We start from the raw sequence: 17603 nt of genomic DNA, 5'->3' as shown, positions 1-17603 counted from the left end.
TGTCTGTTCACATCTTTTGTCCTTTTTTATTTTATTTTTTTAAGATTTCTTTCTTTCTTTCCCCTTCCCCCTCACCCTGGTTGTCTGTTTTCTGTGTCTATTTGCTGCATCGTCTTCTTTGTCCACTTCTGTTGTCAGCGGCACAGGAATCTGTGTTTCTTTTTGTTGCGTCATCTTGTTGTGTCAGCTGACTGTGTGTGCAGTGCCATTCTTGGACAAGGCTGCACTTTTTTTCACGCTGGGCGGCTCTCCTTATCGGACGCACTCCTTGTGTGTGGGGCTCCCCTACGTGGGGGACACCCCTGCGTGGCACGGCATTCCTTGCACACATCAGCACTGTGCGTGGGCCAGCTCCACACGGGTCAAGGAGGCCCAGGGTTTGAACCGCGAACCTCCCATGTGGTAGACAGATGCCCTAACCACTGGACCAAGTCTGCTTCCCTCTTTTGTCCATTTTTTTTATTGAGTTGTTTGTCTTTTATTGTTAAGTTGGATGATTTCTTTACATATACTGAATATTAATCCTTCATTGGATATGTGGATTCCAAATATTTTTTCCCATTGTGTACGTTCTCTTTTTTACTTTTGTGATAAAGTCCTTCGAGGATTTTTGTTTTGATTAAGTCCCATTTATCTGTTTTTCCTTTTGTTGCTGGTGCTTTGGGTGTAAAGTCAAAGAAACCATTGCCTAATACAAGATTCTGAATATGCTTTCCTACATTTTCTTCCAAAAGTTTGATAGTTTGGCTCTTCTATTTAGGTCTTTGATCCACTTTGAGTTAATTATTATATAAAGTGTAAAGTAGGGGTTGTCCTCCTTTTTTGGATTATAAATGGAGATCCAGTTTTTCCAGCACCATTTGTTGAAGAAACTATTCTTTCCCAGTTTGAGTAGTCTTTGCAACCTGGTCAAAACTCAACTGGGGGAAGTGGATTTGGCTCAACTGATAGAGCATCCACCTACTGTATGGGAGGTCCAGGGTTCAAACCCAGGGCCTCTTGGCCCGTGTGATGAGCTGGGCCACACGCAGTGCTGATGTGCACAAGGAGTGTCATGCCATGCAAGGGTGTCTCCCATGTAGGGGAACCCTATGCGCAAGGACCACACCCTGCAAGGAGAGCCACCCCACACGAAAAAAGCACACACAGCCTGCCCAGGAGTGGCGCTGCACACACGGAGAGCTCACGCAGCAAGATGATGCAATAAACAGATTCCTGGTGCCACTGACAAGAATGCAAGTGGACGCAGAAGAACACACAGCGAATGGACACAGAGCTGACAACGCAGGGGGAGGGGTGGGGAGAAATAAATAAAAATAAATCTTTTAAAAAAACACTCACTTGGCAGGGAGCAGGTATAACTCAGTGGTTTAGTGCTTGCTTCCCATGTTCAAGGTCCTGGATTCAATCCCCAGTATCTCTTGAAAATAAACAAAACCCTCAGTTGGCCATAAATGTGATGGTTGGTTTCTGAGCCTTCAGTTCTATTCCATTGGTCTCTATGCCTGTCCTAGTGCCAGTACCATGCTGTTTTGATTACTGTGCCTTTGTATTAAGTTTTAAGACTGGGAAGTGTGAGTGCATAATTTGATGATTGATTTTTTCATTTCTGTAAAGAAGGTTGTTGGAATTTGGATTGGTATTGTATTGAATCTATAAATTGCTTTGGGTAGTATTGACATCATAATGATATTTAGTCTTCCAATCCATGGACACTGAATATCCTTCCATTTTATTTAGGTCTTCTTTAATTTCTTTTAGCAATGTTTTGTAGATTTCTATTTACAAGTCCTTTACATCCTTGCTGACATTTATTCCTAGATATTTCGTTCTTTTCATTGCTATTGTGAATAGAAGTTTTTTCTTACGTTTGTTCTGATTGCTCATTGTTTGTGTATAGAAACACCACGGATTTGGAGGAGTTACTATTGTACCCTGCAAGTTTGCTGAATCTATTTGTTAGCTCTTGGAGCTTTGCTCTTGATTTTTCAGGATTTTCTGTGCATAGTATCATATCATTTGCAAATAGGGAAAGTTTTACTTCCTTTAAAATTTGGATGCCTTTTATTTATTTTTCTTGCCTATTGCTCTGGCAACAACGTCCAGTAAAATTTTAATATCAGTACTGATAGTGGACAGCCTCATTTTCCTGATTTTAGAGGGAAAGCTTTCACTCTTTTACCATTAAATAGGATGTTATCTGAGCCCAGAGGAGCCCTGAACTGGTGGCTCCCGGCAGATGCTTTCTGATTGCTGGTAGATAGGAGTGTAGGTATCTAGATCCTGGAGTTAAAGGCCTTGCTCTGCTACCAGTGAGCAACAGCCCAGCGGTTCCGAGTAACCAGCCCGTGATGAGACGAGGGGCCTCAGATTTATGCAACTTTCTTTACTCCATCAGCTGAACAAGTTGACTGGCCATGTGGCCAAAGTTTATGATAGACAGAGGTGACCTCACCACCTTACCAGAGTCTGAGATTTTCATTACTTTGCATTTGTTGTTTTATTAAAGCTGGAACCAGTTCTTATTGTAGAAGACAAGAGAAGGAAAATTTAGAAAGCCAGTAGCAAGTCACTTGCCTTTAAAAACAACACAAGTGTTTTGGTACATTGTTTCATCGACTAAGGAAATGCACTATGGTATCTAATCAAAAGAGCATGCAAATAGTTATTTTTAATACTTTCTAATCTTAGCTGCCTGAATGTCATTTTAATATATAACACAATAATTTATTCATTTTTAAAATATAGGTTTAAATATGACAGGCACAGTGACTTAAAGATAATTGACTAGTCTTTGTTTTTAGATTTCTAACATTGCTCCTGTATGAGCACAGTTATTAATCATTGAGCTTATGGCATGTAGTTCTTGCTTATGGCCCCTTGGTTCTAAAGAGAGAAATTATAATAATGACGCGAAATATATTTTTGTATTTTAATGGTCGTGAACTGGAATGGATATTTTATTTTTGAACAGCTATAAGATACAGTATTTTATTTATTATAAGCAAGTTATTGTAAAGGCTAATGGGAATTTCTAACATACTTTCTTATATTTTTCTCATAGTTCGCAAGAGACGAGTCGAAGGAGACCACCAGTAAGTCTGTCATGGTATAGCCTTTGGAAGACTTCAAAAGATCACCAGGGCTTCATGTCAGAGATAACAGATATAAAATTCACCTGGGTAGAAGGGAAAAGACTGGAAATCTCCCATTCTTTTTTAAAATGCTATATATCTTTTTTCTAGTTTAAGTTGTTACCAGATTAAAATTGTAAAATCAATAGTAGGTAATTTTTATATTTTGAAGGAAGATTTTTACTTTCTGTTAAAATCAGTTTTAATTTAGCTTAATTGAATGGCTTACGACAAGTTTTGGGTAAAAAAAAATACAATTATAAAAAATGTTTCAGAAATCTTTTGTCTAAGAATTTCAACATTTTGAGGGTCAGTCTTTTAAATCAAAAAAGGGACATTGTGATATCAAAATTGCTATTAAGTAAAGTCATCAGTTTTGTTAGGTTACATACTTTGTTATGTTCATTACAGTTTTTCATCTTAATGTGGGCATTATTAAATTTTTATGAAACAATAGTCAAAAAGCATCTGAGTAGAAAAATTATTTTCTTCCCTGTAAAAAAGCATATGGCTAATTCTCAGTTATTTAGGGTAAAATTTAAGAGCAAGCTATTGTTATGCCCATCAAATCAAAGATTATTAATATGATGGAGTTCAAGTCCGAGGAGCTTGCAAAACAGTCATTTAAACTGATGGTTACTGTAATTAAATTAGAAACTGGCACATGAATAAATTACTTTGTGTTGCACAATTTAGTAAGAATTTCCTATATGCAATTCAGAATTGAAAAAACAATATTTAATCACCACTACGAATTTTCCAACCAAGGAATTAAGGAAACCTACTATTCTTTGTAAGTCAGTTTTAATGTTTCCTTTCATCTTGTAATTTTTTATTCGTATTTCATAAAAGTAATTTCTCATAACCAAAGTAGTCTTCCTCATGCTCAAAGTATTAAAGTAAAAAATTAAACAGTGTTCAGTGATGGGGAGACTGACGTGAAACTCTAGAGTTGGCACCTAGGATAGAGGATTTGGACTTGTTTTCATGCCCTGTGTGAGTGCAGCCCTTGAAGCATAGATGGCAGAGGCATTTACAGCTAAAGGAGATAGGAAAGGAATCTGAAGAAGCCTTGCTCAAAAATTCATGACTAGCTGTATCATTTACAGGGAGATACTTTTAATGGAAAGAATCTGGTTTTGGAGCAGGGGGAGGTAGTTTGTTCATTTTTTAAAACTTTTTGAAATTGAATTACAAATTCCTGCTACTTTGACCTGGGCTGGACTATTTATCTAATGAGCTAGATACACAAGCTTCTTATGTAGAATGGCAACAAGCCTTCTTAACAGGTTTCCCTCATAAGAACTGTGCTGTTTTTTGTTTGTTGTTTTTAACCAGTATCCAATGTTTTAAAGGGGCCAAAAATTAATTTTGCACTGTTCTCTTTCATTTTTAAGCCACTGATTTTGTTTTCAAGTTTGCAAGGCTTCCTCCCTCCCTCCCTTCCTTCCTTTCTTCCTCCCATAAACAACTTTTGAATTGTACTTGACTTTAGAGACTTTACAGTTCCATCATGGTTGGGAGAAAGGCATGGAATAGGTATATAAAGGCTACCAGGAAGAACTGGTCACTTGCTTTCATCAAGACTACCTTGCCCACACTGTTTAGTAACTCACTAACTTGATAAGTATGTTCCTTTTCCTTCCATAAGTTTTTAAGTAGGTTGTATCCTACCTAGAATTTTGTATCATACTTGTGGGAAATATCTTCACTTATTTATCAGAGTATGAAGAAGTTGAGTATTTTGCTTATACCATTCCAGTTCTGAGCTGTAATAGTTCATTATATAATTGAATAAAAGATTTCTTCATTAAGTAACTTTGAAAATCAAGAATTATAATTATAAAGGAGAAAAATGGTGTTTACTTTGATCTTTCAAAATCTGGCACCTCTTTATCTTGTCACTTTTGATATTTCTATATTGCTCTAAAAATTTGCAATAGATTAGGCTCTTAAAATAGTCTTTTTTTTTTTTAAGGAGGTACTGGGGATTGAACCCAGGACCTCATACATGGGAAGCAGGTGGTCAGCCTCTGAGCTACAGCCACTCTGAAATAGTCTGATTATTAAACCAAAGATTTTTTGAGACTGTGTTTTGTGGTGTAACCAATTGGGTTGATCTGCTTATCTAAAAGAATATTCTTTGTATTTTTAAATTAGTTTTTTTGGGGGAAAAGATTTTAATTACCCATTTTATAAAATTGTATATGCATATTTGTCTGAGGTTCACAGTTTCCCAATATGCCTGTGTGAAACTGTATTTAAAACTCAATGGTTAATACTGTTGTTGTTAAATGAATTCTGGTGCTCTATACTTGTAGCTAAAGCCTAGTAAAAGCCTATAGTATAAGTGAGATAAATTTTCTAAGGGTGCCTGTCTTTTAAAAGACCAATGAAACATTTTGTGTTAACTAAGTTAGTAAATTGTTAGAGATTTCAAGGAGTTACCTTGGCCATTAAATTGCAAATTCTTGTTATTCTAGTGAAATAACCCTCACTCTTGCTTTGTGCAAAGGTGCACTCTGGAAAAGTTACATGTAAATAGAACTTTGTAGATTGTTTTCCCATTGACCAAGTATCTGATGTGTTTTCATTTAAAAGGGGAGTCCTTTATATAATAACAACCATAAAAGAAAGAAAAAGGTCTGACAGAACGTGAGTCATGTACATTATATGTAACCCTTGCTGCCATTAAAATAAAATGAAAGAACTCATGGAGTTTCATAGAGTCTTACGTCTTTGGCTTTGGGTATTCTCAGGGCTGCCTCACTTTTTCCCTGTAAAATCAGGAACCACTGTCTCCTCCCAGCATATCCAATGATCATGCTTCCTTTGGCGTTCATAGCCTCTTCCATTCTCTAGAGGTTCGTCCTGTCCAACTTTGCTCCTTTATCACAGTACCACTTCAGTGTTGAATAGTGACTGGAAACATGATACCAAAGAGAACAGGGCACATGGATGTGCCAGAAACAACAACTGTTGCTGCTTTCAGACAAAGGCTGTGAGTTCTTCTGTCTAAAATGTCTATAGAATTGCCTTTTCCATCAGCTTTCACCAATGTTTCTAGATATTTCTCACCATAGGACTCACTTATTAAACAAACCAAAGAAATTCTTCACTAATTATTTTAAATTGAGAAAGCTTATAACCAAAGATTTTTTATTCTTATGCCATATTTTAATTTGATCATTCTTAGGTCACCGATTTCTCTGCTCTTAATTCAGCTCTGTAAGTTCTTCCCTATAAAAATCTAGTATTTTGGTACCCCTGTTTTTTCTTGTAGACCAAATTTGAAAAATTTTATAATAAAACATAACATTTTGTTCATTTTAAACTCCAACTTATAGTATAAGCATTCAAAGGGACCAAAGTTTAGAGTTTACATGGGGAAAAAAGACACTTCTAAGTAAATTGCTTATAAGTTAAGGCCATTACCAAATATTTTAGAAAGACTTCATTGACATATAAAGAATTTTACTTTGTATTCACTATAAAAGAATAGATTATATAGTAAGATTATATAGTAAGTATAGATTATATAGTAAGTAAAACAATACCAGCATGTTTTGTTAACATTTTGTAACAAGATCATAAACTTTCAAGATAATCAGACACTATTTGAGTCTAAATATATGAAGTTTTACTTCTGTTGCTACAGACTGTTAGTATGTTTTAAATGATGGAAAACAATTGACTTAAACTTTTTCTGTCAAGTATTGCATCCATATTTATACATTCAGAGAATAATAAGGTGTAAGAAGATAAATTAGTATCAATAATTTCAAGAAATTAGTATCAATAATTTCAAGAAAGTTTATCAAATACCCTGTAGACTTGGACTTCTTAAAAAGCACATTATCCCTTTAGTTCCTAAGTTCTAAACTTCAGTCTTTGTATACTTCTTCAAAACAAGTTTATTCATTTACCTGAGGTTATTCTTGTCTACCCTATTAAGTTGAACTATGTAAATTGTCAGTATTTTACCATTTTTATCTATAAAGTTAGTAATTTCTAATCTTCATATGGTCCAATCTATATGAAAGATTCTATATAGAATCTGGTATATGGTCCAATCTATATGAAAGATTGGACCATATGCTTGGTCTTGTCTATCCCTTAAATTGAATTCAGTTGATAAATGTAAAGAAACAGAGTCCTATAATACAGTATATATTCTGCACCTGATGGGAGCCAATCCTGCTAATAAACTAGAGATTACGTCTATAGGAAGCATTTATCACAGATCACTCACCTACATCTGCCAATCAAAAGGGAAAATCAATGAAATATGGAATGGGTTTAAGGAAATTTTTATATGTCAAATAATTTAGCTTATTTTCAGAATTCTCTTAGGGGAATAAATTCCCATTTAACTCTTTAATGTTGTTTGGACCTTCTGAGGATGGCTTTTGAGCTTTACATTCATGTACAGGAAGCCTTGATATATATTCCCTTTGACTAGTCAGAGAAGCTCAGATGTCTTGAGCTGTCAGATAACTCCAGGTCTCCAGAGTCTGAGTGGACGTGGGTGCCAGGAATTGTGGCTGTGGGAGACAGAGCCCTCAGCTTGTGCTCCAAAGCAGCCCAGTTAAAAATGCTCAGTCTGGTGTCACTCCTGTGGGGGGTGGCTGGCCACAGTTGTGTTCAAAATCGCCATTTTTATCCTGCAGACATTATGCTTTTCTACCTGGTCTGCAAGAGTTGAGGACCAGGAGATCAAGATCCCAGCCTGACTCCTCTGCCCCAGTCCTGTTCACAGACTTAACAAACCAGAGCTGTGGTTCCCTTCAAGGACAGCTCCATCTAAGAATATTACTGAATGGTGCTAGTACCTCTCAGAGCCCTGAATGAGTCTAAATTCCCTTGCAGGAGCTACTGCTGATTATAGATGTATTTACGACCAGGAAATCAGGCTTTAAAAGTATGAAAGGAAAGGAAATGTGACATGGTGAGATTATGGGCCTCTTTTTTTCTTTGATCATTTCTATTTAACAATAAAACATTTTTTAAAAACATCTAAATAGTATTCAACTCTCAGAGATACAAAAATATAAAAAATTTTAGTGGAGCAGATGTGACTCAAGCAGTTGAGTGAACATCTCCCACATGGAAGGTCCCAGGTTCAGTTCCGAGAGCCTCCTAAAGGAAAAAAAAAAGACAACAAGCAAAAAACAAAGAGTAAACAGAGCCATCTTGGGGAGGAGGGGAGAAAAAAAAATTTTAGGTCATGGGAAGCATTTATGAGTTTAACCCCTTATACAGTTGAGGAAATTGACCTCAGAGAAGTGACTAGCCCAAGGTAATACTTTTAGTTTGTTCATTCAGTAAATATTAGATACTTACTATTTCCAGCTACTGTGCCAGTGACAGAGCTAGAAGCCAAATCTAGTATTTTGGTTCCCCCTGTTTTTTCCCCTAAACCTAAGGGGGACCATTTATCTCACATAGGTATTTTGGATAGTTGTTTCCATAAAATCACTCATTTTTGGTAGTATCTGTTTCACATTGTGCTTGCTGTGCATGTGAGACCCTGATCTCAAAAAATAAGCTTTGGAGAATAAAAGCTTTGAATAGATGTTTTAAATTCACTAAATCTCAGCGTCTATGTTTGTAAAATGGGAATACCAGCCTACCTGCCCTTCAGATGTTCTGGGGATTAGAATCGGTGAGGCTCACACAGCTCTTGGCAAAGCCGCCAGCATCCAGTGAGTTCTCCAGAGACTTCCCACTCTTCTCACATCACAGTGCAATGTGGTAAACAGAAAGTCAGCGCTGTGCTAAGGGGACTACAGAGCGCAGAGGAGGGGCCCCAATCAACTGGGCATGGAACGAACATACTGAGGAAGCGATGCCTGAGCTGAGCCTAAGCAGATGGGGTTGGGGCCAGGCAGAGCTTCTTTTTGGGGGACAGAAGGAGGTGGTGGGACCGAACAGTAGGAATGCACTAAACCTAGGACTTAGAATAAAGTTACCAAAATAAAGTACTCGTTTGGGAGAAATGAATTTTCTAAAGAACAGACTTGCTTTTGAATGTTTTGTTTTTCACAGCTGGGATTATGTAAAAGCAAACCAATTATTTTACATCAAAACACGTTTTTGGTATTTTAAAGAAAATTTCTTAATACAGTATATATGAGTGCACATTTTATACATCAGTCGTCATCTTCCTCTTCACCCCCTGCTTTCTTCTTTCTGGAAGGTTCCCCTCCTGAACAGGTAAAGAGATCAAATAAAATTCAATATGGAAGATTTCTGGAAAATTTATCACGTAGTCCTGCGCTGACAGCGTGGAGCCCACCGGCACGTTAGAGCTTCCCCCGCTGGGCAGTCAGCCAGTGGCACGGCCCCGTCTGTCGGCTGGCAGGGGACTGGTAGGGACAGGCCAGGATTGGAGGGAGATTTACTTTTTCACTCTGTTCTGAGAAGAATTCACATCATACTACTTGAAATTTGCCCTTCTGCTTCCTCAGTATTTCACTTTTTCTATCTAAAATTCAACATTTTAAAACCTACTGACTTTAAACAAAGACTATGTTTTACGTGCCCTTTCAGTATGTTTTTGAAGTTTTAGAGACATATCTATATATGAAAAATAAATCCCTCCCTCTTACAAGTGGCCACTGTTTAAAACTATGACTGTGATGTTTATTCATATATGTATCTCCAGAACCTGGAGGGGCACAGGTGAAGTATTCAGAAAATGGTGCCTGAATTATTATGGCATATGGGCAATAACACAGTGTTTCACTTGGATAATTAACACTTTTGATTTCTTTCTACTTGTGATCTTACAAGTGGAAAAATAAAGAATTATAGTAAAAATACTTTGGGAGCAGATGTGGCTCAAGTAGTTGAGCACCTGCTTCCCACTCAGGAGGTCCCAGGTTCAGTTCCCAGTGCCTCCTTAAAAAAAAACGAAGGAACCAACTCAGGAGCCGATATAGTTCAGTGGTGAGTGCTAGCTTCCCACATACAAGGTCGTTCCCCGCCCTCCCAGGAAAAGGCAAAAATATTTTATTAATATAAAAATGAAATAATCCTTGATTACTCTTATGTCCAAATAATAAATAAAGACACCCAGTTTTCCTTGTTATACCCTTGCTCTACCCATACTGACTGATTTGTAGCTCTCTGGATGAGCCTTGGTGTCTGAGACCCAAGCCTTTTACCTAGAGGCCTTTTTATCCACTTGAAATGCCATACACTCGTCTGTGTGTACTACAGTCTTCATCATTCAAGACCCAGCAAGAGGTCTCCCTTCATGCAGCCTTCCTTGACGTACTTGAGCACAGGTATCCAATATTCCTTTGGCCACTCCTAGTCCTGTTACTGCATTTCTCACTGAATTTCAGTAATGTGTGCAGACAACTGACTGCCCAACTGCTCTGTGGGCTCTTCATTTCATTACACATTAAACCCCTAGAATTGAATAGATTTGGCTTTACCTCATCACTGGTGAGTTTCTTTGCTCTGAGTAATCTTGAGTGGTATCTTCTGACCCCTCATCACTGTTTAAAGAATAGATTCTGGCTCATTCTTCTGAGAGCAAAGGAATTTTAGAATGGGACTTTGAATGGCCTGTTTATTCCTGAACTTTTCTTTTGCTAAATATTATCACTTCCCAAAATACATTTATTTCTTGAGGAGCAATTTTTTTTTAAGTTTTGATATGAAGGTAAATGTAACCTTTTCCTCCCCATTGCCTGCTCTCTGTGTCCATTCACTGTGTGTTCTTCTGTGACTGCTTCCATCCTTATCAGCGGTACTGGGAATCTGTGTTTCTTTCTGTTGCATCATCTTGTCAGCTCTCCGTGTGGGTGGCGCCATTCCTGGGCAGGCTGCACTTTCTTTCACGCTGGGCGGCTCTCCTTTTGGGAGGCACTCCTTGCGCGTGGGGCTCCCCTACGCTGCACGGCACTCCTTGCTCGCATCAGCACTGCACATGGGGCAGCTCCACATGGATCAAGGAGGCCCAGGGTTTGAACTGCAGACCTCCCATGTGGCAGACAGATGCCCTAACCACTGGGCCAACCCTGCCTCCCATAAATGTAATTTTCAAATATGTTGAAATGACTTTAGATTTCAGAGGTTCCTGTTCTCAGGGAGGTCATCTGCTCACTTTAAATACCCAAGAGGCTTTACATATACCTCATTTTTTAAAACAAGAAAGATTAAATTTGGGGTTCCTAATTATACAAGAAGGCAAACTATTTATTACACGTCTAATTATACAAGAAGGCAAACTACTTATTATACGCTTATTCTCCTAAAGACCAAATATTTTAATGATTTTTCTTTATTTTGGAGTGCCTTGTTCACAGCCAACCTTTTCTGTGGGAAAGAGTCCTAATGAAAATGAAAGTAAAAGGCCTTTGTCCTGTGGTCCTAAGTAAATAATAATAGAACAGGAGAGCTCATTAGAGCCAAGGCAAGCCCTGCACACCCGACTCACCTCAGAGGCCCTCTCGGTAATGGTTTCTAACAGTTTCCAGACTAGTGGATTCCTTACCTTCGTCCTCCGCCTCATCACTGTCAGGGTCCATGTAAGGGCTACTCAGCCACTGCTGGATCTGCTTCTCCTGCAGATAGATTGTACGAGACTCCTGGTGAGTAGAAGCCCTTAAATGTTCTTTCTATGAAATGCCCATAACCAATCTAACTAACAAAGGAAAATATCTGAATTCCTTTTGTGCCTGCTTAAACCTACATTTACTATAAAGAACATATTGTGGATGCTTGGGCAAAGAAAACACCTATTAAATATGTCTCCATATTACAGCTCTGTTACCACACAGTGGATTGTTTGGTTTGGTTTTAAGTCATGAGCACAATATAAGAGTGAAGAGGCAGGAGTGATCCCTCACTCTTAGTTGGCCCAATCAGAACTAGCACATATGTCCTCAGTTGTGCACCATCCTCTCCGCTGCCAGTCAAAGCCAGGTTGAAGCTACCAGCCCTGAGAAATCTTATCCAAGCCCAGTGGAGCCCCTGCACTGACTCTCAGAACAGCGAAGGCTGTTTCTGTTCATCCTTGAGCTGCACACACCTGACTCATCCAGGCTCCACCAAACCACCATGGTCCCCAGATACTCCTGCCCGGGCCCTTTGACTTCGAGAGCTCCCCACACCTTCTGACAACAGAAGGTCCTGATAGAGAAGGGTCCCTGAGTCCCACAGGGGGCCTCAGGTCCTCAGACTGCCTGGCAGTCAGCACATTGATGTTCACCAGGTAGGGTAGTGGCTAACAAATCTGGGGTGTTTTGCTGACCTTCCTGTAACATTTCCTATCTAGCACCACAGTTTTGTACTGTTCTGAGTTTTTAAAGTCATCAGTTTTCCTCTGTAACCTCATAAATTAGAAGGAAAGCACCTAGGCAGGGGCCACTGACATTACTGTGGTTAATCATATGCTTAGAAGATTAAGCTGGCTCCCCAATAGCTACAAGAAGTAAAATGGCAGTAAGAAATGGTGAACGGATACTCTGGAAAGCATGACTGTTATCACCCAAAGGATCCATGGACACAGCTTAGCATACATACCTTTATCATTTCTGTGCACTGGCATTCAGGATCATGACCAGCCATTGGTAAGATTCTAATCTTCTGTGTCTTTGAAAACCTATTAGCAAGTGGCAGAGTCATCTTTCCACGTGTGGCACTGACTGTAGAATGGGGTCTGCTGGGAAATGGACAAACATTATGGCTTATTAAGAGCTTGGAGGGTGGTAGTAGGTTGCACAGTGTCCCCCAAATCTATGTCCCTCCACAACCTCAGAATGTGACCTCATTTGAAAATAGAGTCCTTGCAGATATACTCAAATTAAGATGAGGTCATACTAGATTAGGGTGAGCCCTAAATCAAATGACTAGTGTCTTTCTCAGAGACTAGGAGACACACAGGGGAGAAGCGCATTCAGAAAATGAGGCAGAGACTGGAGTGATGAGCCACATGGCATAGAACACCAAGGATTACTGGCAATCACTGGAAACTAGGAAGAGACAAGGATTCTTCCCTAGAGCTTTCAGAAGAAGCATGGCCCTGCCGATACCTTGATTTAGACTTCTAAAGAGAATAAATTTCTGTTTTAAGCCACAACGTTTGTATTAATTTGTTCCTGCAGCCTAGGAAACAGATACAGAGGCACTCGTGCCAACAGCAAAAAAACACCTGTGGACAATGACTGTGTCACATTTAGCTGGGTAAGGAGGGGGCCACGGTGCCCAGCACGAACCTTAATACAGGGCCATGCTTCTGAACCACCTTCATTCTCGGGCTCACGGAGAATTTCCTCTCTGCCTCACACATTGATGAAAGCTGACTAGGGGATGAAGTGAGAGTGGAATGGAAAGGAGAAGAGGCAGGTAGCAAGGTCAGGGGCTTTGAAAGAAACTACTCCTAACTACAATCATGAAGGAATGTGAACCTCAATTCTTCCTTCAATCACGGCACCAGTGCCAGAAGGCACTATATGAGAAGGCACTATCTGAGCTCCTCTATCTGAATAAAGTTTGAAGAAGGTGAAAGTAAGACGGCTGGTCACAGTAACAGGAGAGGCCTTGTGACAGCCCAGATGGGGCAATGACAGCTGGAGCAGGAGGTCTTGGAACAGAAGGAAATGCATTTCATTCTGAAGGAAGGCAGATTTGAAGTACATCAGAGAGAAGAAAGGATGATCCTAAGGAAAGAGTCTCTGTGGGACAGCATGGCTATAGAGAGGTGGATGTAAGGAAACATTATGTTGGATAGCATATGTTATCCCAGGTTGAGCCAAGGGTACCATGAAACAAAGCAAGCTGTACCATACCTTATCTTTTAGGATGCCATTTTAGAATGCATCTGTTAAAACATGTTCTTAAAGCTAATCCATTCCTGTGGGTGTGGACTCATTATGAGAACATTTTGATGAGGTTATTTCAGTTAAAGTGTGATCTACCTCCAATTAGGATAACTCTTAATCCTGTTACTAGAGTCCTTTATAGACAGAGAAAGCCACAGAAGCAAGAAACTGAAATTCAACAGAACCCGGAAGAGAAGGGAGAGGCCACCGTGTGCATTGCCATGTGACAGAGAGGCCCAGGAACAAGGATTGCCAGCCCCAGAATGCCGTAGTCTTTGGAGAGAAAGCATCACCTTGATGATGCCTTGATTTGAACTTTTTCCTGGACTTAAAGCTATGACCCACTAAGTTCCCACTGTGTGAGCCAATCAATGCATGGTATTTGCTTTAGGAACAAGGAAACTAAAATAACATCATTAAGAGACTAAGCAGAATTTCCGGGAAAATGGCAAGTTACAAAAACAAGGGTCTCTCTTCTCTCCCAGCAAAATAGTTACAGGATAAGCCAAATGGCCTGGAACAAATGTTCTAGGGTTTAGGACACCAGGGTAAGGCTGGACACCACCCAGAAAGGAGAAAGGCATAGGAAAAAAAAAATGTCATGTAAAGACCGTGAGTTGAAGCCACAGCTGTACTTGCACCTGCCAGCATCCTTCTCCCACACTATAAGCAGACAATTATGAATTCAACAGGCTCAGGGAGGAGGCTACAGACAAATAGGGCTGCAGGGGTCCAACCAAACAGGAAGCTGGAGAGAGGGCCACGGCCTAAGGATGGTTCAGCTTTTGGCCCATGGGTTTAATCTGCTGTGTCCCAGGAGCCCTTCTAGGCTGAGAGAGGCCGTACCATTGTTTGCCCTGGAAGCCAGCACAGGACTAAAGAGCAAACCCTCTCAACCACCCACCCTACTGACTGGAACTGGCTGGTGAGGACACAGGGGAGTGGAATTGTTTCCTACACGGGAAAAGGAAGGAGGCTTCCAGCAAAGGTTGGAAAACAGTCTCTGAGAAAGTTTCAATTGTGAAGTTCTTAGACTTGAGGTAGGAGCTTCTGTCACACTGATCCAGTCAGTGTTGCAGTGTTGCACTCCTATCAGGCATTGAACTGGGAGAGCACCATCTGCATGTGAGGAATTTAAAAGTAAATAAGAAAGAGAGACTTTTTCTGGACTTTACAAGCTCCCTCACCAAGGCCCTTGGAAGTGCGTCTGCAACCTATTACTGGGTTCCAGGGCCCAGATCTGTGCAACAAATAGGAACAATCCTAAAGACTCTAAACAGGTTGAACCAAGAATCAAAGAACAGCAGTAACACAAAGAACAGCAGTAATACAGCCTGATAAAAGAGAAATTGAGTGTCTGAGTATTCTCACCATCCTAATCAGATGTCTAGACATCAGCAAATAATTACAAACCATACTAAGAAAATGGAAGAAATGACGTAAGGGAAGGAATAAATCAGAGCTCCAGATGAGACACAGGATTTGAAACAACTAATCAATGAGATTCACACAAATTTGCAAAATCATATTAATGGGCTGAAAGATAATATGGCTAAAGAGATGAAGGACATCAAAAGGACACTGAACAAAAACAAAGGAGAATTTAAAAACCTGAATAGAAAAATAACAGAGCTCATGGGAATGAAAGATACGATAGGTGAGAGATCAAAATCCATTATAGGTATACAACAACAAACTTGAAATGATAGATGAATAAATGATACGAATGACAGAACAGCTGAAATTGAAAGGAGAAAAGAACAGAGAAAAGAATGAAAAAAATTGAGCAGGGGGTCAGCGAGTTGAATGATAACATGAAATGCAAAAACATGTATGTCATTGGCGTTCCAGAAGGAGAAAAGAAGGGAAAGGGGGCAGAAAGAGTATTTGACGAAATAATAACTGAAAATTTCTGAACTCTCACAAAAGAAATGAACTTACATGTTTAAGAAGTACAGCACACCCCATTCAGAATAAATGCAAATAGACCTACTCCAAGACACAAACTACTCAGAATGTCAAAGGTCAAAGATAAAGAGAAAATTCTGAGAGCTACAAGGGAGAAGTAAACCATCACATTTAAGGGATGCTCAATAAGACTCAGAACTGATTTCTCATCAGAAACCATGAAGGCAAGAAGATTGTGGTATGATACAATTAGGAAACTGAAAGAGAAAAACTGCAAGCTAAGAATTCTTTATCTGGCAAAACTGTCCTTTAAATAGAAGGTGAGTTTAAAATATTTATACACAAAAAACAGAAACTAATAGAGTTCGTTAAAAAGAATCCAACTTTAGGCGGCGGACTTGGCCCAGTGGTTAGAGCATCCGTCTACCACATGGGAGGTCCACGGTTCAAACCCCGGGCCTCCTTGACCCGTGTGGAGCTGGCCCATGCTCAGTGCTGATGCACGCAAGGAGTGCCGTGCCACGCAGGGGTGCCCCCCGTGTAGGGGAGCCCCACATGCAAGGAGTGCGCCCCATAAGGAGAGCCACCCAGCGCAAAAGAAAGTGCAGCCTGCCCAGGAATGGCACTGCTCACACGGAGAGCTGATACAACAAGATGTCGCAACAAAAAGAAACAGATTCCCATACCGCTGACAACAACAGAAGCGGACAAAGAAGACACAGCAAATGGACACAGAGAACAGACAACCAGGGTGGGGAGGGGGGAAGGGGAGAGAAACAAATAAATAAATCTTTAAAAAAATAAAATGTATTAAAAAAAGAAAAAAAGAATCCAACTTTGCAGGAAATATTAAAGTAAGCCTTAGAGACTGAAATAAAAAGACAGGAGAGAGAGGCTTGGAGGAGAGTATAGAAGAATAGCAGAAAGGGTAGCCCAAAAAGTAAAAAGACATATGAAAATAAGCTGACATATGATAACCAAAGAATTAAATGGTGGAAGTAAATAACGCATTTGCAGAAATATCATTGAATGTGCATAGATTAAATTCCCCAATCAAAAAACATAGGCCGACAGAGTGGTCAAAAAAAAAAAAAACCATGAGCTATCCATATGCTGCTTACAAGAGACTTACCTTACACCCAGGAATACAACCCGGTTGAAAATGAAAGGTTGGAAAAAGATAATCCACGCAAATAATAACAAAAAGTATCAGGGGTAGCTATACTAACATTGGATAAAAACAGATTTTAACTGCAAAAAAGTTATAAGAGATACAGAAGGTCATTATATATTAATAAAAGGGACAATCTACCAGGAAGATATAACAGTCATAAATATCTATGCACCTAACCAGGGTGCCCCAAAATACATGAGACAAACTCTCACAAAATTGAAGGGAGAAACAGACATCTCTACAATAACTGTTGGAGACTTTAATACACCACTTACACCATTAGCTAGAACAACTAGACAAAAGACCAACAAGGAAACAGAGAACTTGAACAAAATGATAAACAAGTTAGACCTCACAGACATTTACAGAATGCTGCATCTAGACTCAGTGGGTTATAAATTCTTCTCAAGTGCCCATGGATCTTTCTCCAGGATAGTCCACATGTTAGGGCACAATGAGGCTTTCAATAAATATAAAAAGATTTAAATTATACAAAGTACCTTCTCAGATCATAATGGGATGAAACTGGAAATCAATAATAGAAAAGAG

The 17603-nt window shown here is 39.4% G+C and overlaps 1 protein-coding gene and 1 long non-coding RNA gene across 2 annotated transcripts in view; one reads left to right on the top strand and one right to left on the bottom strand.

Annotated features, from left to right (window-relative positions):
* Positions 1 to 5852, top strand: part of TMOD3 (tropomodulin 3) — an 86997-nt gene extending 81145 nt beyond the window's left edge. Inside the window, exon 10 of the mRNA XM_023589849.3 lies at positions 3065 to 5852. Coding sequence (XP_023445617.1) covers positions 3065 to 3099 — 35 coding nt within the window. The 3' untranslated portion in view covers positions 3100 to 5852. The remainder of the gene's footprint in view (positions 1 to 3064) is intronic.
* A 739-nt stretch (positions 5853 to 6591) lies between these two features.
* LOC111765031 (uncharacterized) lies at positions 6592 to 12813 on the bottom strand. Its single transcript, XR_009185099.2, has 3 exons — positions 12675 to 12813; positions 11644 to 11713; positions 6592 to 9342 (listed from the first exon to the last, which is right to left on the bottom strand). It is a non-coding gene; the product is annotated as an uncharacterized lncRNA (long non-coding RNA).
* Between the last annotated feature and the right edge of the window lie 4790 nt (positions 12814 to 17603).

Source organism: Dasypus novemcinctus, chromosome 3 (assembly GCF_030445035.2).
Source record: "Dasypus novemcinctus isolate mDasNov1 chromosome 3, mDasNov1.1.hap2, whole genome shotgun sequence".
Lineage (NCBI taxonomy): Eukaryota > Metazoa > Chordata > Mammalia > Cingulata > Dasypodidae > Dasypus > Dasypus novemcinctus.
This window is presented reverse-complemented; position numbering and strand designations above follow the sequence as displayed.